The 24,409-nt window shown below is 45.6% G+C and overlaps 1 protein-coding gene across 3 annotated transcripts in view; it reads left to right on the top strand.

Annotated features, from left to right (window-relative positions):
* Positions 1–24,409, top strand: part of LOC126278137 (uncharacterized) — a 500,725-nt gene that overhangs the window by 152,914 nt on the left and 323,402 nt on the right. For all 3 annotated transcript variants that reach the window (XM_049978028.1, XM_049978029.1, XM_049978027.1), the window contains exon 7: positions 20,478–20,700. In XM_049978028.1, coding sequence (XP_049833985.1) covers positions 20,478–20,700 — 223 coding nt within the window. The remainder of the gene's footprint in view (positions 1–20,477; positions 20,701–24,409) is intronic.

The following is a 24,409-nucleotide window of genomic DNA, read 5'->3' as shown; positions in this document are numbered from 1 at the left end:
TGTCCCTAGTACTATATGGTGTTGTGACCGTTTATTAATGAGAGTAGTTCTGGGACCTTTTTATAGACGCTCCTGCAGTTTACTATTAGCACATTAATATTGTTATTCCCTGTTGCATTTTGCCTATTCCTACCTTGCCGCGTCTCAGGAGGCGGCTTGTCGGGCCTAGGGAGGGAATTCTCTAACCTAAAAAAACCCCATGTGCACTCCACACGTACTCCGCTACCCTTGTAGCCGCTTCCGGCGTGGTGCACGCATGACCTATTCAGGGGGACCCTACATTTCTCCACCCGATAGTGGAGGTCGAGAAATTTGCACCCCAGCTCTCCGCAGAATCGTCTGAGCCTCTGGTTTAAGCCTTCCACTCGGCTCCAAACCAGAGGACCGCGATCGGTTCTGGGAACGATACTACAAATAGCTCTGATTCCAACCTGCGAGCGAGGCTTTCCGCCTTCACCAACTCCGCCAACCGCCTGTACGAACTGAGGATGACCTCTGAACCCAGACGGCAGGAATCATTGGTGCCGTCATGAGCAACAATTTGCAGTCGGGTGCACCCAGTGCCTTCTATCGGCGCCGTTAGGGCCTCCTCCACATCTCGGATGAGACCCCCCGGCAAGCAGAGTGAGCACTGGCCTTCTTCCCCGACCTTTCCGCTATTTCCCTAAGGGGCTCCATCACCCGCCTAACGTTGGAGCTCCCAATAACTAATAAACCCCTACCCCCGTGTTCCTGCTCGGACCTTTCTGAAGGAGCGGCCACATGTCCACTCACAGGCAGACTGGGCGATGCTACACGGCCAGCTTCCACATTTACCCTCCGCCTCGTGCGCCGCGAACGCCGCTGAACCCGCCACTCCCCTTGGGGAGAGGGTGGCCCAACCGCGCCCGGTACCCGCGAAAATGTCTCGACAGCAGGGACAGTGGGTGAAGCATGTAACACCTGGGGTGTACCTTGCGACGCACCAGACTCCCCACTCCCGCTACACTCCGAGGCAGCAGCCTGAAGACGGCTGACCGCGGCCATCAACACGTTCAGCTGTTCGCGAACAGTGGCCAGCTCCTCCTGCGTCCGTACACAGCAGTCACACATCCTATCCATCCTAAGGAATCAATTTACTGGAGAGACTTAATCAACTTTTAACTAGACTGCTAATTCCCTAAAGGCGACTGATTATTAACTAAAGTGTGATTGCTAGCCACTTCTTGTAGAAAACAATGATAATAGCACTACCTGTCTCTGCACTGTATTGTAAACAATCACTAGCACTACTGGCACTATGTCTGACTAAAGGGACTCTCTGACTGTATTCAAAACAAACACGAAATCTATGGAACACTGTTAATAGCACTCGACAATTAAAGCTTCCTAAAAGCAAAAACACACGGAAGAAGAAGTGACAAGTAAGAAAAATACAGTTAATACTTAAATTAACGTAACTGGCTGCACAGCAGACGTGAAGCAGACGGCGGTTAGGGCGACACTGACACACTAGCACTATGGCTGACTAAAGGGACTCTCTCTGAGTATTCAAAACAATATGCACCATAACGTTCAAGTCTGGGCAGTTTGGTGGCCAGCGGTAGTGTTTAAACTCAGAAGAGTGTTCCTGGAGCCACTCTGTAGCAATTATGAACGTGTGGGATGCCGCATTGTCCTGCTGAAATTTTCGAAGTCCGTCGGAATAGACGGTCGACATGAATGAATGTAGATGATCAGACAGGATGCTTACGTACGTCCCACCTGTCAGTCGTATCTAGACTTATTAGGGTCCCATATCACATCAAGTCCACACGCCCCACCCCATTACAGAGCCTCCACCAGGTTTAACAGTCCCCTGCTCACATGCAGGGTCTGTGGATTCCTGAGGTTGTCTCCATAACCGAACACGTCCATCCGCTCGATACAATTTTAAACGAGACTCGTCAGACCAGGTAACATGTGTCCAGTCATCAACAGTCAATTGTCGGTGTCGACTGGCCTTGCTGAGGCTTAAAGCTTTGTGTTGTGCAGTCATCGTGGGTACACGAGTGCGTCTTCGGCTCCGAAAGCCCACATCGATGATGTTTCGTTGAATGGTTCGCACGCTGACACTTGTTGATGGCCCGGCATTGAAATCTCCAGCAATTTGCGGATGGGTTGCACTTCGGTAACACTGAATGACTCTCTTCAGACGTCGTTGGTCCCGTTCTTGAAGGATCTGTTTCCCGCCGCAGCAATATCGGAGATTTCATGTTTTACCGGATTCCTGATATTCACAGTACACTAGTGAAATGGTCGTACGGGAAAATCTTCACTTCCTCGGAGATGCTGTGTTCCAACGCTCGTGCGCCGATTATAACACCACGTTGAAACTCACTTAAATCTTGATAGCCTGCCATTGTAGCAGCAGTAAACGATCTAACAAACGCGCCACACTTGTTGACATATAGGCGTTGCTGACTGCATCGCCATATTCCGCCCGTTTCCATATCTTTGTATTTGAATACGCATGCGTATACCAGTTTCTTTGGCGCTACGGTGTATAAGCCAGATTCGTCGTCGCAAATTGCTGTGGAGACACACTGTGTTCCCAGGAAGTAAGACGTGTCCACACAGTACAGCACCCGATCCGTGGCAAAATCATGTTGGAGCCCTACTTGTAGTCTTCCGGTTGTGGTAGCTGCCTCGTCTGCTGTGACAATGACGGTGCAGTTCTGCAGGTAAGACGCCAAGAGACGCACATAGTAGCCCTCCGTGCCTAGGTCGGGCACCTGTAACCGACTGTACAGACTCTATACACTACTGGCCATTAAAATTGCTACACCAAGAAGAAATGCAGATGATAAACGGGTATTCATTGGACAAGTATATTATACTCGAACTGACATGTGATTACATTTTCACGCAATTTGGGTGCATAGATCCTGAGAAATCAGTACCCAGAACAACCATCTATGGCCGTAATAACAGCCTTGATACGCCTGGGCTTTGAGTCAAACAGAGCTTGGATGGCGTGTACAGGTACAGCTGCCCATTCAGCTTCAAAACGATACCACAGTTCATCAAGAGTAGTGACTGGCGTATTGTGACGAGCCAGTTGCTGTGCCACCATTGACCAGACGTTTTCAATTGGTGAGAGATCTGGAGAATGTGCTGGCCAGGGCAGCAGTCAAAAATTTTCTGTATCCAGAAAGGCAGAAAGGCCCGTACGGGACCTACAACATGCGGTCGTGCATTATCCTGCTGAAATGTAGCGTCCACTGTTCAAAATGCCGTCAATGCGAACAAGAGGTGACCGAGACGTGTAACCAATGGCACCCCATACCATCACACCAGGTGATAGGCCAGTATGGCGAAGACGAATACACGCTTCCAATGTGCGTTCACCTCGATGTCGCCAAACACGGATGCGACCATCATGATGCTGTAAACAGAACCTGGATTCATCCGAAAAAATGACGTTTTGCCATTCGTGCACCCAGGGTCGTCGTTGAGTACACCATCGGACGCGCTCCTGTATGTGATGCAGCGTCAAGGGTAACCGCAGCCATGGTCTCCGAGCTGATAGTCCATGCTGCTGCAAACGTCGTCGAACTGTTCGTGCAGATGATTGTTGTCTTGCAAACGTCCGCATCCGTTGAGTCAGGGATCGAGACGTGGCTGCACGATCCGTTACCGCCATGCGGTTAAGATGGCTGTCATCTCGACTGCTAGTGATACGAGGCCGTTGTGATCCAGCACGGCGTTCCGTATTACCCTTCTGAACCCACCGATTCCATATTCTGCTAACAGTCATCGGATCTCGACCAACGCGAGGAGCAATGTCGCGATACGATAAACCGCAATGGCGTTAGGCTACAATCCGAACTCTATAAAAGTCGGAAACGTGATGGAACGCATTTCTCCTCCTTACACGAGGCATCACAACAACGTTTCACCAGGCAACGCCGGTCACCTGCTGTTTGTGTATAAGAAATCGGTTGGAAGCTTTCCTCATGTCAGCAAGTCGTAGGTGTGGCCACCGGCGTCACCCTTGTCTAAATGCTCTAAAAAGCTAATCATTTGCATATCACAGCATCTTCTCCCTTTCGGTTAAATTTCGCGTCTGTAAGACGTCATCTTGGTGTTGTAGCAATTTTTATGGCCAGTAGTGTAGAATGCCCCGATGACGTGCAGAAAGATGGCACCGCTTGCTCGTCCTTAACGAACGCCTGCTAATCTGAAGATTAGCGGGGTTGTCACTGGCTGAACGCAAGCTGCCAATGGCGAAAAAGTCTCATTAAGAACTTGTGTAGTAGAGTTTACTGTCTGTTGCAATGTGACACTCCTGTAATTGGGAGGCTCGGCTTTACACTCTCCACGTTCAGTCACAGGGATGATGGTGCCGCTCTCACAGATCTCCGGAAAAGTCCGTGTCAGAGTTAGTTTGTCGAATTGTGCCGTAAGCGCGTTGTTGGTACTCTCTGTGCAGTTCCTCCAGTATACTTCGCTAGGTTTAGTGACACGCAGGTGCCTCGTCGTCGGGCAGTCCCCGTAGTGGCGCGGTCTCGTTCTGCGCCTACCAGGCGCACGTGTGGTTCTGAGTCGGCGGTGCCTGCTACTGGGAGGGCGGGAGCCTGTCCCGGACCGCCGCTGTCGGTGTCCGTCCTGTGGATCTGCAGACGCACGGCGGGAGTTCTCTGTAACTCGTCCCTCGGCGCCTGTTGTCGCGGCGCAGCTGGCCGAGCAGCGGCGGCCTGCGCGCCTCTCCACTGTGTGCTCCGCCCCCATCTGCCGCCGCAGCAGCCAGACCGGCCGGTTGCTGCGCGTACCCCGAGCGAGTGGCCAGTCCCTGCGCAGGCGACTCCCTTCCGTGACGAGCTCAAAATTTGAGGGTGGAACGACAGTGGTGGGTGACGATGTTGTTGCAGATGCTGTCGAAATACACTGATCAGCGAGAACATTATGACCACCGACATACTGTCGATACAAACCCCGCCGGCCGCGGTGGTTTCGCGGTTCTAGGCGCGCAGTCCGGAACCGCGCGACTGCTACGGTCGCAGGTTCGAATCCTGCCTCGGGCATGGATGTGTTTGATGTCCTCAGGTTAGTTAGGTTTAACTAGTTCTAAGTTCTAGGGGACCGATGACCTAAGATGTTAAGTCCCATAGTGTTCAGAGCCATTTGAACCAACCATTTGATACAAACCCGACCAGACGATAGCTGCGTCACCTGGCGAGGAAAGCCTCCTAGTTAGACACACGCACGCTGCACGTAGCTTCAGTGGGAGTGCTGTACGTGTCTTGAATGGGGAAGGCGGCGACCCGTCCGTTTGATCCACGGCAGATTATAATGGCCCCGAGGCTCAGGAAGATCTCGCCGGGTCTTCGAGGAGTGGTGTGCTCAGTGTCTTCTTTTGTGTTGGCAGAAGTGCCAACACCGTTTTACTAGAGGAGGCCGAAATGCACGCGTTTTAGCTCACGCACTCTGGCGTGAGGAGGGAAGAACTATACTGACGTGAGGTCTGGAACTTGACAAGGAAATAGAATTCAGAAATCGGACGTAATTAGTTTGAAACTTAACTTTAATCCATTAATGATGAACGTCGCTCTTGACGGTACATGAGTCACAATATTATCTGTTCAGAATAGTAACTGAATATGGCGCCTTGCTAGGTTGTAGCAAATGACGTAGCTGAAGGCAATGCTAAACTGTTGTCTCTGCAAATGAGAGCGTATGTAGACAGTGAACCATCGCTAGCAAAGTCGGCAGTACAACTGGGGCGAGTCCTAGACAACTGGGGCGAGTCCTAGGGAGTCTCTAGACTAGACCCGCCGTGTGGCGGCGCTCGGTCTGCAATCGCTGATAGTGACGACACGCGGGTCCGACGTATACTACCGGACCGCGGCCGATTTAAAGGCTACCACCTAGCAAGTGTGGTGTCTGGCGGTGACAGCACATCTTCGACACGCGGAGAAACAGAGGTGAAACCATGTCCACATGTCGCGGTGTTGGGGGACCGTTACTCATTACAAAGGTGGGCCGCCGAACGCTCGGGAGACTGGTAATACAGGACAGGCGGCGAAGTGTGGCATAACCGACATCAGACTTTCATGCTAGGCAGAGTGCGAGAGTGTCCGAACACACATTGCTCCTAACCGTGGGCCTCCACAGGCGAAGACCCACTGAGGAGCCAATCCTCAAACTGTGACATCGGCAACTACAATTGGAACGGGCACGTGACCATCGGCACTGGACGATGGCGCAGTGGAAGAGCGTCGCATGGCCTGTTGAGACCCGATACCTTCTTCGTAATGCCGATAGGAGAGCGCAAATGCACCGCCTGCCAGACGGACAGCTCCTTGACAAGGTGGCGGTGGCTGCGATAGTACTTTGGGAACATTCAGGAGGGCATCCGAGGGTCGAGTGGAGCTCAGGCAAGGTACCATTCTAACATTCTGCGTGGTGTCTGTTTGTTCTATGTCGTGTCTCCCTACCACTTTCGCGCAACGACGCTCTGAGCGTGTTTTTTAGGGAGTTGACTAGTTTGAACCTGGGACCTGTTGCTGGTAAGGAGACCCATACCACACATGGCATGTAGAGTTCAGAAGAGTTCAGTGCGACTAGCGATGATATAATCAAATACTTAATGATTTTAGTGTCAGCTCCACTGCACTCGTTGTAAAAGAATCTTCATACTAAATTTAGTGGAAGGTGTTCAAGGCTTTTCTAATTTAGTTAGCTGGTAAAATAACGTCAAAAAGCAGTTAAGTTTGCCGTTGCGAATTTTATTCACTCACCAAACATTGTTTATAAATTGCATTACTGATAAAAGGAAACATTTTAATTCAGGATTATAAAAACCAACTACGTTCAACAAAAATGTGAACGAATATTTCCTGAATGGGTTTCCAAGTTCTACAATGGATCGAAGGATGACCTATCCCATATCACATCTATAATCTAGTTTTAAATTAAGAGTTTATAAAAGAGAAAACTATCAAAATTGTCTACAGTGACCCTCAATTATCTTTAATATCTTATTTAACTTATCCTAAATTACAGTGGCTGATGTGGCTTCTCAATAATTATTGTTGTTGTTGTTGTGGTCTTCAGTCCTGAGACTGGTTTGATGCAGCTCTCCATGCTACTCTATCCTGTGCAAGCTTCTTCATCTGCCAGTACCTACTGCAACCCACATCCTTCTGAATCTGCTTAGTGTATTCATCTCTTGGTCTCCCTCTACGATTTTTACCCTCCACGCTGCCCTCCAATGCTAAATTTGTGATCCCTTGATGCCTCAAAACATGTCCTACCAACCGATCCCTTCTTCTAGTCAAGTTGTGCCACAAACTTCTGTTCTCCGCAATCCTATTCAGTACATCCTCATTAGTTACGCGATCTATCCACCTTATCTTCAGCATTCTTCTGTAGCGCCACATTTCGAAAGCTTCTATTCTCTTCTTGTCCAAACTAGTTATCGTCCATGTTTCACTTCCATACATGGGTACACTCCATACAAATACTATCAGAAACGACTTCTTGATACATAAATCTATACTCGATGTTAACAAATTTCTCTTCTTCAGAAACGCTTTCCTTGCCATTTTCAGTCTACATTTTATATCCTCTCTACTTCGACCATCATCAGTTATCTTTCTTCCTAAATAGCAAAACTCCATTACTACTTTAAGTGTCTCATTTCCTAATATCTAATTCCGTCAGCATCACCAGATTTAATTTGACTACATTCCATTATCCTCGTTTTGCTTTTGTTGATGTTCATCTTATATCCTCCTTTGAAGACACTGTCCATTCCGTTCAACTGCTCTTCCAAGTCCTTTGCTGTCTCTGACAGAATTACAATCTCATCGGCGAACCTCAAAGTTTTTATTTCTTCTCCATGGATTTTAATACCTACTCCGAATTTTTCTTTTGTTTCCTTTACTGCTTGCTCAATATACAGATTGAATAACATTGGGTAGAGGCTACAACACTGTCTCACTCCTTTCCCAACCGCTGCTTTCCTTTCATGCCCCTCGACTCTTACGACTGCCATCTGGTTTCTGTACCAATTGTAAATAGCCTTTCGCTCCCTATATTTTAAACCCTGCCACCTTCAGAATTTGAACGAGAGTATTCCAGTCAATATTGTCAAAAGCTTTCTCCAAGTCTACAAATGCTAGAAACGTAGGTCTGGCTTTCCTTAATCTTTCTTCTAAGGTAAGTCGTAAGGTCAGTATTGCCTTATGTGTTCGAACATTTCTACGGAATTCAAACTGATCCTCCCCGAGGTCCGCATCTAGCAGTTTTTCCATTCGTCTGTAAAGAATTCGCGTTAGTATTTTGCAGCTGTGGCTTATTAATGTGATTGTTCTGTAATTTTCACATCTGTCAACAGCTGCTTTCTTTGGGATTGGAATTATTATATTCTTCTTGAAGTCTGAGGGTATTTCGCCTGTCTCATACATCTTGCTCACCAGATGGTAGAGTTTTGTCATGACTAGCTCTCCCAAGGCCGTCAGTAGTTCTAATGGAATGTTGTCTACTACCGGGGCCTTGTTTCGACTCAGATCTTCCAGTGCTCTGTCAAACTCTTCACGCAGTATCTTATCTCCCATTTCGTCTTCATCTACATCCTCTTCCATTTTCATAATATTGTCCTCAAGTACATTGCCCTAGTATAAACCCTCTATATACTCCTTCCACATTTCTGCCTTCCCTTCATTGCTTAGAACTGGGTTGCCATCTGAGCTCTTGATATTCATATATATAACCGAATAATCATCGCGTTTCAGATTTTAACTTCAAGTAGCAAATGTGATACCATGAAGTTTAATTGACGATCGACACTAGTATTACGTAAAAAGGGGATGCAACCGATGAGACTTCTGCAGTTCTGAGTGAAGCCTTATGCGCTCTTATGCGGCATCGCGTGTGTTCATTACCTTGTCGGTGTTTAGGCAGCGTCAGGGGGCGGCGGGCGGCGCAGTTCCATACACCTCGCAGTCTCGGTAGCAACTCCTTCTAACTTCTCTCTTGCTACAATTTACCGAAGTTTGTTTAAGAAAAAGGTATCTGGCTGCGTTTTCAACTGACCAATTAGGGTCTCAGTGTTAACCTTAAGCTCTGCCTACAAAAATTCTGTCTATCCAATGAGAAACTTTGTACTTTTCATGGTGTTTGCTACGTAACAGAGACGCATGTAGTCTCACGCTAAAACGTTCAGCTGGTGCGGCCCTTTTAGTGTTATCGTAAGATATATACTGTTCTTCTGGATGGCCCTATCTTTTAACATGGGCTGGGGGCTGCCCCTGGCGATCGGCCGGCGATGTGGGTGTCCGTCCCTTATCATATGGCCTTCTAGCTTACACGACTCTGCTCTCGGCTTCTGCTCTCGTTTCTCCCCTCGGAACTGCGTCTGTTTCACGGTGGGAAGGTATGACATGGATTTAGGCGTTCTTGTGTTAGTCTGTGTAATTCCATTTGCTCACTCGTTGATATATTACTTTGATTAATTTAATGTCCTGATTTATTCGGAGCTATGTGAATACTGCCGGATTTGCTATCATGTGAGGGTTTTCATGGAAGGTGTTGGATTTTCCTGACACTTTACACCATGACGGCCAAGGAGTACCGCCCACTAGTTGCAGGCCACGTACACCTCTCCGTGACGATCATGTTTCACGACGACAGTGGCATTTTGCGGCAAGATAACACGCTATATCACAAGGTGAGAAGTGTGATGCAGTGGATAGAGGAACACGGTGGCGAGTTCCAGTTGATGTGCTGGCTCCCCACCTCGCGAGATGTGCACCCGATTGAATTACCTCTGCGGTATCGTAGAACATGGTGGCAGGGCTCATCTCCACACTCCCCGGAATTTACGGGAATTAGGTGAGTCGTGTCTGCAGATCGGGAGCCAGCTCCCTCCAGCGACTAGCGAGGCCTTATTGATTCCTTGCCATGACGTGTCGCTGGTGTTATCCGTGGCGAAGGTGGACGTACCGACTATTAGGTTGGTGGTCATGATGTTGTGGCTGATCTCTCAATTTGTCTCCTTGGTGTTGAACCGATGAGTGGCATGAACTGTCTCAGTAATTTGTAGAAGACTACGTCCAGATGATCGGATGTTAAGACGTTCATAACATCTACCGCTGCAAAGTCCTGAAGGCCTTTGGTGATGGCAATGATCGAGGTATCTGGTGATTCGCGAATTCCGTGCGAAATGTTTTGCGTTAAAATTGCGTGCCCTGAATTGAAGCCAGCTTCTAACGTCTTCAGTGTCTAGGAGCCGTTTAGGTGCGCGGTAGGCAGCGAGCAACGTCACGACACCCCCAATGGTTTCCACCACCACCGCCTTGGGTTTGATAGTTGGCAGCGTCCGTCTCAGTACTTCTTAATGGCGGAGTGAGAGTCGGCTCTGTCACGTGTCCAGTTGCATGTCGCCCGCTTCGGTGGCAAGCATAGGTTGCTTCGTTCGCTCGGAATTTAGACTTCAGGTCAGTTTCGTTTACAAGACAGATGTCGATATGAAGACGACGACGTATATATTTCATACCACGTCCTGTTTTACAAGCATGATTAGTGACAAGGTTATTGAGGCTTGGGCTGGCTGTTCAGAGCTTCCCATTGCTGCTTGGGTTGCTGTTGTTGTTGTTGGCGCTGTTAGGTAGCCTCGAGCGATGTCAAATGTTAACAGGTCAGAGCTAATTCTTGTAGCGCCTTCGTCATGAGCGGTCGTTTCTGCATTTCCCGCGTTGCGAGACTTGTTTTGCTGTATTCCTCTGTGTTCTACAAGCGGAGGCTTTCATTTGTCTAATTAAAAGTGTATGACACTAATTCCATTATTGGTAATCAGTTATTGTCATTTTTGCTACATACCGTGACAGTATCAAAGGATGGCAGCCAGATTCAGCAAACCATCTTGGAGACAAATTGCAATGTTAATGATAGGAATTATATCTAAATGATTGTTTAAATCATTCCCGTTCACCATCCCAGAGATACATCGCATTTATGAATGCATTTAGGCATTATACCTAGATGATTGTTTAATCCATTATACATTGCGAAACTGATTTCTGAAACCATTTCTCTAGTGCAGACATTTCTGAAAGTGTAACTGAGAGACAAAAATAATGTCTGTCCTACAAATGCGGAAGAGCACTTCCATACTTGCTGAAACTAACGAAAACAAGACATTTACGTGAAAAAAAGAGACTGACGTTCTTAAACATGCTACGATTTAATACTTACATGTATTGTTTTGTTTCATTCTGATTAGCAAAGAAATTGATGATTGAAGATGTCATTAATGCTATAGCATTTGATAGCTCTAGAGGCGGACAAAACTGAAATACATGTTTCGGGTACAAAATCACGGTCGAACTTTGGGAAGACGATCACAGTGCTATGACTTGTGGACTTCGACGTCGTTCATTTCTATAAATATGGAATGTTATCCTCATTGAAAAACAAAATAAGTATGTCATGACGAATCATGGATACGCTTGTGAGTCACATTTGAATGGGAAAATGACATATTTTGACCACGCCACTGAAGAGAGAATCAGCCATACTCTCTATCTTCTAAAATAGTACAATGAAGGAAATGCGAGGTAACTAAACAAAACAATTTGTTGGCCTCGTTTCACTAATTTTGTTATTGCTGTATGACCTACGTTTCGGATTATAAGCACATTTTCTAATACTAAACGGATCCAAAAACTGAGAAAAAGGAGAAGATAAAATGCCAACTTTTTAAATATGTCATTTCTTGGCTTAAATTGTAAAAGCTATCTCTGCTGACAATTTTGACAAATTACATACGAATTTACAAAAATCTGTAGGAGCGCATTTACAAAATTCATTACTACATTTACAGTAACTATGACTAAATATTCCGTGGAGTAGAGTTATACAAAAAATGGTGCAAATGGCTCTATGCACTACGGGAGTTGACATCTGAGGTCATCAGACCCCTAGACTTAGAATTACTTAAACCTAACTAACGTAAGGACATCACACACATCCATTCCCGAGGCAAGATTCGAACCTGCAACCGTAGAAGCAGCGTGGTTCTGGACTGAAGCGCCTAGAACAGCTCGGCCACAGCGGCTGACTGATCTGGCCTTGTAACAATAACCAAAACGGCATTGCTGTGCTAGTACTGCGAACGGCTGAAAGCAAGCGGAAACTACGGCCGTAATCTTTCCCGAGGGCATGCAGCTTTACTGTATGATTAAATGATGATAGCGTCCTCTTGGGTAAAATATTCCGGAGGTAAAATAGTCCCCCATTCGGATCTCCGGGCGGGGACTACTCAGGAGGATGTCGTTATCAGGAGAAAGAAAACTGGAATTCTACGGATCGGAGCGTGGAATGTCAGATCCCTTAATCGGGCAGGTAGGTTAGAAAATTTAAAAAGGGAAATGGATACGTTAAAGTTAGATATAGTGGGAATTAGTGAAGTTCGGTGGCAGGAGGAACAAGACTTTTGGTCAGGTGAATACAGGGTTATAAATACAAAATCAAATAGGAGTAATGCAGGAGTAGGTTTAATAATGAATAAAAAAAATAGGAGTGCGGGTAAGCTACTACAAACAGCATAGTGAACGCATTATTGTGGCCAAGATAGACACAAAGTCCATGCCTACTACAGTAGTACAAATTTATATGCCAACTAACTCTGCAGATGATGAAGAAATTGATGAAATGTATGATGAGATAAAAGAAATTAAAGTAGTGAAGGGAGACGAAAATTTAATAGTCATGGGTGACTGGAATTCGTCAGTAGGAAAAGGGAGAGAAGGAAACATAGTAGCTGAATATGGACTGGGGCGAAGAAATGAAAGAGGAAGCCGCCTGGTAGAATTTTGCACAGAGCACAAATTAATCATAGCTAACACTTGGTTCAAAAACCATAAAACAAGGCTGTATACATGGAAGAAGCCTGAAGATACTGACAGGTTTCAGATAGATTATATAATGGTAAGACTGAGATTTAGGAAGCAAGTTTTAAATTGTAAGACATTTACAGGGGCAGATGTGGACTCTGACCACAATCTGTTGGTTATGACCTGTAGAATAAAACTAAATATAATGCAAAAAGGTGGGAATTTAAGGAGATGGGACCTGGATAAACTAAAAGAACCAGAGGTTGTACAGAGTTTCAGGGAGAGCATAAGGGAGCAATTGAGAGGAATGGGAGAAAGAAATACGGTAGAAGAAGAATGGGTAGCTTTGAGGGATGAAATAGTGAAGGCAGCAGAGGATCAAGTAGGTAAAAAGATGAAGGCTAGTAGAAATCCTTGGGTAACAGAGGAAATATTGAATTTAATTGATGAAAGGAGAAAATATAAAAATGCAGTAAATGAAGCAGGCAAAAAGGAATACAAACGTCTCAAGAATGACATCAACAGGAAGTGCAAAATGGCTAAGCAGGGATGGCTAGAGGACAAATGTAAGGATGTAGAAGCTTATCTCACTAGGGGTAAGATAGATACTGCCTACAGGAAAATTAAAGAAACCTTTGGAGAGAAGAGAACCACATGTATGAATATCAAGAGCTTAGATGGCAACCCAGTTCTAAGCAAAGAAGAGAAGGCAGGAAGGTGGAAGGAGTATATAGAAGGTTTATACAAGGGCGATGAACTGGAGGACAATATTATGGAAATGGAAGAGGATGTAGATGAAGATGAAATGGGAGATACGATACTGCGTGAAGAGTTTGACAGAGCACTGAAAGACCTGAGTCGAAATAAGACCTCAGGAGTAGACAACATTCCATTGGAACTACTGACGGCCTTGGGAGAGCCAGTCATGACAAAACTCTACCATCTGGTGAGCAAGATGTATGAGACAGGCGAAATACCCTCAGACTTCAAGAAGAATATAATAATTCCAATCCCTAAGAAAGCAGGTGTTGACAGATGTGAAAATTACCGAACTATCAGTTTAATAAGTCACAGCTGCAAAATACTAACGCGAATTCTTAACAGACGAATGGAAAGACTAGTAGAAGCCGACCTTGGGGAAGATCAGTTTGGATTCCGTAGAAATGTTGGAACACGTGAGGCAATACTGACCCTACGACTTATCTTAGAAGCTAGATTAAGGAAGGGCAAACCTACGTTTCTAGCATTTGTAGACTTGGAGAAAGCTTTTGACAATGTTGACTGGAATAATCTCTTTCAAATTCTGAAGGTGGCAGGGGTAAAATATAGGGAGCGAAAGGCTATTTACAATTGGTACAGAAACCAGATGGCAGTTATAAGAGTCGAGGGACATGAAAGGGAAGCAGTGGTTGGGAAGGGAGTGAGACAGGGTTGTAGTCTCTCCCCGATGTAATTCAATCTGTATATTGAGCAAGCAGTGAAGGAAACAAAAGAAACATTCGAAGTAGGTATTAACATCCATGGAGAAGAAATAAAAATGTTGAGGTTCGCCGAGGACATCGTAATTCTGTCACAGACAGCAAAGGACTTGGAAGAGCAGTTGAATGGAATGGATAGTGTCTTGAAAGGAGGATATAAGATGAACATCAACAAAAGAAAAACAAAGATAATGGAATGTAGTCGAATAAAGTCGGGTGATGCTGAGGAAATTAGATTAGGAAATGAGACACTTAAAGTAGTAAAGGAGTTTTGCTATTTGGGGAGCAAAATAACTGATGATGGTCGAAGTAGAGAGGATATAAAATGTAGACTGGCAATGTCAAGGAAAGCGTTTCTGAAGAAGAGAAATTTGTTAACATCGAGCATAGATTTAAGTGTCAGGAACTCATTTCTGAACGTATTTGTATGGAGTGTAGCCATGTATGGAAGTGAAACATGGACGATAACTACTTTGGACAACAAGAGAATAGAAGCTTTCGAAATGTAGTGCTACAGAAGAATACTGAAGATTAGATGGGTTGATCACATAACTAATGAGGAAGAATTGAATAGGATTGGAGAGAAGAGAAGTTTGTGGCACAACTTGACCAGAAGAAGGGATCGGTTTGTAGGACACGTTCTGAGGCATCAAGGGATCACCAATTTAGTATTAGAGGGCAGTGTGGAGCGTAAAAATCGTAGCGGGGGACCAAGAGATGAATACACTAAGCAGATTCAGAAGGATGTAGATTGCAGTAGGTAATGGGAGATGAAGAAGCTTGCACAGGATAGAGTAGCATGGAGAGCTGCATCAAACCAGTGTCAGGACTAAAGACCGCATCAACAATTGTCTGACAGGAGTGAATAACTGAATTAAGCTTGTTTATCCAGCAATAAATGTGTGGATACAGACATCTGTTTCTTAATTTCTAAAATTTTTAACTTAGAGAACTTTGCACATTTTCCTTGTATGTTATGGACTTTTATATGTTACGCAAATCTGGTTTTGATTTATTCAATGTTTTGGCAAAGGATGGGTCTGGCTTATTTAATCTCGAACGTCCATGTTGCTCTCTGGGTCTGGTGACGTCTGACCTCACACTCTGTCAAATACATTATAAATGATGTCTGAAACTGTGCCTCTAACTGGAATGTGTTTTCCAATGAAGAACCAGTAAGTGTTCGTCAAAATTTGTGGAAATGTTCTCACATCATTAGTATTCAATGATCGAACTTTCATTACGTTTGGATGTGCACTATCAATATCAGCATGAGATGTGACCACCAAAGGGTCGAAAACTACTGTGGAATTGAATCATAAAGCCAACAGATGTCATCTTGAGGAATTTCTTGCCACGCGTCAAGGTCATACTTTGTGATGTCATGAAGACTGCTGAAGAAAGGCCGATTCGTGGATTATTCTTACGTATATATCATTATCCAGTACTTCAGGAACTGTGGGAAGCAATGAATTGTACCAGTAACTAATAGTAACTTGCTTTACTGTATGAACTGTAATGGGACCTACCAAATACAGGGTGTTTCAGAAGTGAAGGTCAATATTCAAAATTATGACAGGAATGATCATTCATATCTTAAGAGCTATGAACAATTTTTGGTCTTCGATACTATGAGACAAATCTCTTCTATTGAAAGCGCTTTGCTTTCCGTATTTTGGGAAGTGGTAGTATGGACCAAAACAAGAAAAAAATATCTAGTAAACATGTGTTCTGAAATGTGTACCTTTTAAGTTACGAGCACTTGTTCATTAGAAGAGTTGTGTTTCATAGTAGCAAACAAAAACAAGTGCTCGTAGCTCTTGAAGCATGTGTTTCAGAGCCCGCGTTGCTTCACGTTTTTGCTTGGACTGATCATTCCTGTCATACTCCTGAATACTGACCATGACATGTGGAGATATATTCTGTCACTGTCTGAGCTTCGGATCCCTACCGTATCGCAATAATAAGAATCTAATACGCATAGACAAGTTCAATATATACACTGAAGCGCCAAAGAAACTGGTGTAGGAATGGGTATTCAAATACAGTCATACATAAACAGACAGAATGGAGTGGGGTCGGCAACGCCTATGTGAGACACCAAGAGTCTGGCGCAGTTGTCAGATCGGTTACAGCTGCTACAACGGCAGGTTATCAAGATGTAAGTGAGGTTGAACATTGTGTTATAGGCTGCGCACGAAAGGTGGGACACAGCATCTCCGAGGCAGCGATGAAATGGGCATTTTCCCATACGACCATTTCACGAGTGTTCCGTGGAGGCCGGCCGGTGTTGCCGTGCGGTTCTAGGCGCTTCAGTTTGGAACCGCGTGACCGCTAAGGTCTCAAGTTCGAATCCTGACTCGGGCATGGATGTGTGTGATGTCCTTATGTTAGTTAGGTTTAAATAGTTCTAAGTTCTAGGGGACTAATGACCACAGATGTTAAGTCCCATAGTGCTCAGAGCCATTTGAACCATTTTTTTGTTCCGTGGATATCAGGAATCCGGCAAAACATCAAATCTCGGACATCTCTGCGGTTGGCAAAAGATCCTGTAGGAACGGGACCAAAAACATCTGAAGAGAATCGTTCAACGTGACATAAGTGCAACCCAGCGCAGATTGCTGCAGATTTCAATGTTGGGCCATCGATGAATGTCAGTGTGTCAACCATTCGACGAAACATCATCGATATGGACTTTAGGAGCCGAAGGCCCACTCGTGTATCCTTGATCACTGCACGACACAAAGCTATACACGGTGAGTCACCTAACATTACCGCTGGATATATTTCGTAAACCACATCAAATACTGACGAATCGATTCCACAGACCGAACGTGAGTAGAGGGGCTAGTGTAATTGGTTAATACAAACCGTAAAACAATGCACGGAAGTATGTTTTTTAACACAAACCTACGTTTCTTAAATGGAACCCCGTTAGTTTTGTTAGCACATCTGAACATGTCAACAAATACGTAATCATTGCCGTTTGTTGCATTGTAAAATAATAATTAAATCCGGAGATATTGTAACCTAAATTTGACGCTTGAGTGCCACTCCTTCGCTGTTCGATCGTGTGTATCGGAGAGCACCGAATTACTTAGGGATCCAAAGGGAACCGTGATGGACCTTAGGTACAAAAGAGACCGGAACAGCACATTACGTCCACATGCATACATCTGGTGTAATGTCTCCGCAGGCTGCCACAATACGTTGTTTCATATCCTCGGGGGTTGTAGGCACATCACGGTACACATTCTCCTTTAACGTACCCCACAGAAAGAAGTCCAGAGGTGTAAGATTAGGAGAACGGGCTGGCCAATTTATGCGTCCTCCACGTCCTATGAAACGCCAGTCGAACATCCTGTCAAGGGTCTGTCTAGTGTTAATTGCGGAATGTGCAGATGCACCATCATGCTGATATCACATACGTCGACGCGTTTCCAGTGGGACATTTTCGAGCCACGTTGGCAGATCATTCTGTAGAAACGCGATGTATGTTGCAGCTGTATGGGCCCCTGCAATGAAGTGAGGACCAATGAGGTGGTTGCCAATGATTCCGCACCATACATTTACAGTCCACTGTCGCTGTCGCTCTACCTGTCTGAGCCAGCGAGGATTGTCCAGGGACCAGTAATGCATGTTCCGTAGCTTCACTGCTCCGTGGTTCGTGAAACCCGCTTCATCGGTAAACAGGTAGAACTGCAACGCATTCTCTGTTAATGCCCATTGACAGAATTGCACTCGATTATTAAAGTCATCACCATGTAATTGCTGATGTAGCGACACATGAAACGGGTGAAAGCGGTGACGATGCAGTATGCGCATGACACTACTTTGACTCAGTCCACTGGCTCTCGCAGTGTCCCGTGTACTCGTGTGGGTTCATGGCAACAGCAGCTAACATACCAACTGCACCCGCTTCTTCTGTGACGGGCCTGTTACGGACCCGTTTGCGTGCTACGACCATACCTGTTGCATACAGTTGGCGGGAGATATTTTGAAATGTGCGGCCCGTTGGATGCTCTCTGTCCGGGTACCGTTCTGCATACACCCTGCAGGCTTCAGCTGCATTTCGTCGACACTCGCCATAGATGAGTAACATCTCCGCCTTTTCAGAGTTCGAATACACCATGCTCACAGTTCCTACAACACTACACTATCACAGACGTATGGTAACACGGTGTACTACAGTTGGTCTGCGTGCGGAGACGAATGCAGAATAAGAGTAGCAGCAAGCGCTACATGCGGACACTGCGACAGCTAGACCAAACAACAGTGCACTACAGCCACACTCGTAAACACGGTCGTCATCGTAATCATGTGCCTGCAGATGCTGCTCGCCGACCGTGGCCCGTGTTTGTTACAACACGCAATTGAACGTCGGAGGTTTCAAGCGTCAACTTTGGGTTACAATATCTCGGGATGTAATTAACATTTTACAATGCAACAACCGGCACTGATTACGTATTTGTTTATATGTTGATGTGCTAACAAAACTAACTCGGTTCCGTTTAAAAAAAACGTAGGTTTGTGTTAAAAAACATACTTCCGTGCATTTTTGTATGGTTTGTATTAAACAATTTCACTAGCCCCTCTCCTCACGTTCGGCCTGTGGAATCGGTTCGTCAGTATTTGATGTGGCTTACGAAATATATCCAACGGTAACGTTAGGTGACTCACCCTGTATACCTGGCCAGGGCCCGTCAACACCGTCATTGGGCTGTTAATGTGTGGAAACATGTTGCTTGGTCTGACGAGCCTCATTTCAAATTGTATCGAGCAGATGGACGTGTACGGGTATGGAGAGAACCTCACGAATCCGTGGAGCCTGCATGTGATCGGGGGACTGTTGAAGCTGATGGAGGCCCTGTAATGGGGTGGTGCGTGTGCAGCTGCAGTGATATGGGACCCCTTGTAGGCCTAGCCATGTCTCTGTCAGGTGACACTTACGTAAGCATGCTGTCTGATCACCTGGATCCATTCGTGTCCATTGTGCACTCCGACAGACTTTGGCAATTCCAGCAGGACAGTCCGACACCCGACACGTCCAGAACTGTACAGAGTGGCTCGAGGAACACTCTTCTGACTTTAAACACTTCCGCTGGCCACCAGACTCCCCAGACATGAACATTATTGAGCATCTCTGGGATGCATTGCAACGTGCTGTTCAGAAGAAATCTCCACCCCCTGGTACTCTTACAGATTTGTGGATAGCCCAACAGGATTCATGGCGTCAGTTCCCTCCAGCAGTGCTTCAGATGTTAGTCGAGTCCATGCGACATCGTGTTGCGGCATTTCTGCGTGCCCTCGTGGGCCCTAAACGATATTAGGCAGGTGTACCAATTTATTTGATTCTTCAGTGTATGTTATCAGTATAACCCAAAATTAAAAAAACCGACATTACTAATTTTCTTGATGAGAATACATCATCTCGGTATAAATTATTTTGACCTTAGCGCTGATACAAAGTCCGTGCATTCATTTGCAGTTGTAGTCGCAGAACGAGAACTTCTTTACTGCAAGGACGCAGAAGATTTGCGGCTACTCGTGCACACAAAGCACTGAGACCGGTATGCCAGTGCCGGGTTAACCCTTAGTTTACCCTCAGAGTCAGGGAGCCAGCAACTCGGCGAGCGCTCACGGACTGGGGCGCCAGGCCCGGCCCGGCCTCCGCCGCTGGCCAGCGCCCTGTGTGGCGGCAGGCGGCCGCTCTTGCAGGCCTGCCGCCTCCAGAGGCTCGGGGGACTCAGGTCCAGTCCCAGTCTGCAGAGGGCATCGAACCCCGGCCCTTCCGCACCGAAGGCAGCCACGTCAGCCATTCGGCTACGGACACGATCAGCGCTTATGTCACCCGCCGGTACAAAAGAATGCTTAATAGCATCGAAAAAGAAATGTCTTGTGCTACGCTATATCATTTAAAGGTACATGGAGGCTATAAACCTAAACATCGGTGTAGCTAAACGCTTCATTAAAATTTACTTAGTCATTAAAATGTAGAAGCTTCTTTATTACACTGTTGGTACCTCATCTTTTCCCATCTTCCGTCTTAAAATGAGACATTTCTTCCTTCTTTTACTTCTCTTTGTGCCATTGAAGGTGATGTCTGTGTGTTTTTGCGGGTATTTGTTTTTTTTTTCAGACACTTCATAGAACGCTTGATTACCAGCACTATTACATTGACTCGAGCACAAGTTTTGGGGAAATATACGACGGAAATTCTACTGAAGGAGATGTAATTACTCGTATCCGCCCCGATACGACAGAAACTGTTCTCAGAAGCTCTGGTCCGTATATGCTCATCAAAAGCCTTGAGGAATGGGCTCACTATCCGCACCTCAAAAAGCGTGTTTCATATGTCACAGGTATGTTTACTACCCCATCAATCCGATTGCAGAACGTTTTGGTATAATACCTCCACACTGAAGTGTTCACTCACTTACAGTCTGCATTTTTGCAAACGAGGAATGTGAATGTATTTAGTGTTAACAATCAAATGTAGGAATATATCTATTAAAGAGAGAAAGTAGTCTACTAGTTAAAAAAATTACAGGGTTATTACAAATGATTGAAGCGATTCCACAGCTCTACAATAACTTTATTATTTGAGATATTTTCACAATGCTTTGCACATACATACAAAAACTCAAAAAGTTTTTTTCAGGCATTCACAAATGTTCGATATGTGCCCTTTTAGTGATTCGGCAGACATCAAGCCGATAATCAAGTTCCTCCCACACTCGGCGCAGCATGTCCCCACCAATGAGTTCGAAAGCATCGTTGATGCGAGCTCGCAGTTCTGGCACGCTTCTTGGTAGAGGAGGTTTAAACACTGAATCTTTCACATAACCCCACAGAAAGAAATCGCATGGGGTTAAGTCGGGAGAGCGTGGAGGCCATGACATGAATTGCTGATCATGATCTCCACCACGACCGATCCACCGGTTTTCCAATCTCCTGTTTAAGAAATGCCGAACATCCTGATGGAAGTGCGGTGGAGCACCATCCTGTTGAAAGATGAAGTCGGCGCTATCGGTCTCCAGTTGTGGCATGAGGCAATTTTCCAGCATGTCCAGATACACGTGTCCTGTAACGTTTTTTTTGCAAAAGAAAAATGGGCTGTAAACTTTAAACCGTGAGATTGCACAAAACACTTTTGGTAAATTGCGAATTTGCTGCACGAATGCGTGAGGATTCTCTACCGCCCAGATTCGCACATTGTGTCTTTTCACTTCACCATTAAGAAAAAATGTTGCTTCACCACTGAAAACAAGTTTCGCACTGAACGCATCCTCTTCAGTGAGCTATTGCAACCGCGCCGAAAATTCAAAGCGTTTGACTTTGTCATCGGGTGTCAGGGCTTGTAGCAATTGTAAACGGTAAGGCTTCTGCTTTAGCCTTTTCCGTAAGATTTTCCAAACCGTCGGCTGTGGCACGCTTAGTTCCCTGCTTGCTTTAGTGGTCGACTTCCGCGGGCTACGCGTGAAACTTGCTTGCACGCGTTCAACCGTTTCTTCGCTCACTGCAGGCCGACCCGTTGATTTCCCCTTACAGAGGCATCCAGAAGCTTTAAACTGCGCATACCATCGCCGAATGGAGTTAGCAGTTGGTGGGTCTTTGTTGAACTTCGTCCTGAAGTGACGTTGCACTGTTATGACTGACTGATGTGAGTGCATTTCAAGCACAACATACGCTTTCTCGGCTCCTGTCGCCATTTTGTCTCACTGCGCTCTCAAGCGCTCTGGCGGCAGAAACCTGAAGTGCGTCTTCAGCCGAACAAAGCTTTATGAAAAGATATCTGGCATACTAGTCAGTTGTGTTATACCAAGAAACTCAATTCTGGACATTAAACCTTTAATTAGATCAACTGATGTTGCCGTGGTGGTCTTGATTCCTAAACATTGTTTGATGTTGAGCTCCGCGCTACTCTGTTTTCTGCTAGCGTCTTCGCACCTGCATACATTACTGGCCATTAAAATTGCTACACCATGACGTTCTACAGACGTGAAATTTAACCGACAGGAAGAAGATGCTGTGATATGCAAATGATTAGCTTTTCAGAGCATTCACACAACGTTGGCGCCGGTGGTGACATCTACAACGTGCTGACATGAGGAAAGTTTCCAACCGATTTCTCGTACACAAACAGCAGTTGATTAGCGTTCTCTGGTGAAACGTTGTTGTGATGACTCGTGTAAGGAGGAGAAATGCGTACCATCACGTTTCCGCCTTTGATAAAAGTCGGATTGCGGTTTACGTATCGCGACACTGCTGCTCGCATTGGTCAAGATCCAATGACTGTTAGCAGAATATGGAATCGGTACGTTCAGGAAGGTAATACGGAACGCCGTGCTGGATCCCAACGGCCTCGTATCACTAACAGACGAGATGACAGGCAGCTTATCCGCGTGGCTGTAACGGATCGTGAAGCCACGTCTCGATTCCTGACTCAACGGATGGGGACGTTTGCAAGACAACAACCATGTGCACGAACAGTTCGACGACGTTTGCAGCAGCATGGACTATCAGCTCGGAAACCATGGCTACGGTTACCCTTGACGCTGCATCACACACAGGAGCGCCTGCGATGGTGTACTCAACGACGACCCTGGGTGCACGAATGGCAAAACGTTATTTTTTCGGATGAATCCAGGTTCTGTTTACAGCATCATGATGGTCGCATCCGTGTTTGGCGACATCGCGGTGAACGCACATTGGAAGTATGTATTCGTCATCGCCATACTGGTGTATCACCTGGCGTGATGGTATGCGGTGCAATTGGTTACACGTCTCGGTCACCTCTTGTTCGCATTGACGTCACTTTGAACAGTGGACGTTACATTTGAGATGTGTTACGACCCGTGGCTCTACCCTTCATTCGACGCCTGCGAAACCCTACATTTCAGCAGGATAATGCACGACCACATTTTGCAGGTCCTGTATGGGCCTTTCTGGATACAGAAAATGTTCGACTGCTGCCCTGGCCAGCACATTCTCCAGATCTCTCATCAATTGAAAACGTCTGGTCAATGGTGGCCGAGCAACTGGCTCGTCACAATACGCCAGTCGCTACTCTTGATGAACTGTGGTACCGTGTTGAAGGTGCATGGGCAGCTGTACCTGTAGACGCCATCCAAGCTCTGTTTGACTCAATGCCCAGGCGTATCAAGGCCGTTATTACGTTGTTCCGGGTACTGATTTCTCAGGATCTATGCACCCAAATTGCGTGAAAATGTAATCACATTTCAGTTCTAGTATAATATATTTGTCCAATGTGTACCCGTTTATCACCTGCATTTCTTCTTGGTGTAGCAATTTTAATGGCCAGTAGTGTAGTTGCTCACATTGCTGCATATAATACGCTTCATGAATCACGATCAAATGCTATTCCCGCAGCAGTAATACAGGCCAATTAGAATTACCCAACTGTAACAGATTTCGCTATGCCAATGAGTCGTACTTTAATTTTCTTTCATGTCTAGGAAAACAAAAAAACGTTGCGAATATCCTATGCATCTTGTCCATTTCGTTTACTTGTTTTATCTTCTCAAAATTTAGGTTGCTGCCCTTACGAAAATGCTTGAATCTGTTCAGATGTTACTCTTGATTGTATGTAAGTGACAAGTGTGACGACACAACTCACTGGCCTGAGTTACATTTCGGCACTGCTTTGCCACAAACTTGGCGTCATGGCAGGCACGGTACACCGGAGCGGCGCACTTCCCAGCTGCCGTGCCGCTTCTCTTCAAAGACAACCCTGTACTGTTCTCAGATTTGATGTACAGGTTTTGCTACAATATTCCAACTACAGCTTTGTATCACTCAACTTCAAACACTATGCTGTATGTTTTACGTAATCATTTTGTTTATCCTGTACAGTACACATGTACGTGCAAGTACCTTAAAATGTGCTACACATGCGCAGGTATACAATAATTTTCTTGTGTAATAGTTAAGTAACATAAAATCTTAGTGAATGAGATTTGCATGAATATTCGTGTTATGCTAAAATTTTTGTACAGACACTAGTTTGATGCAGCTCTCCATGTTACCCTATCCTGTGCAAGCTTCTTC

The sequence above is a fragment of the Schistocerca gregaria genome, chromosome 6 (assembly GCF_023897955.1).
Source record: "Schistocerca gregaria isolate iqSchGreg1 chromosome 6, iqSchGreg1.2, whole genome shotgun sequence".
NCBI lineage: Eukaryota > Metazoa > Arthropoda > Insecta > Orthoptera > Acrididae > Schistocerca > Schistocerca gregaria.
This window is presented reverse-complemented; position numbering and strand designations above follow the sequence as displayed.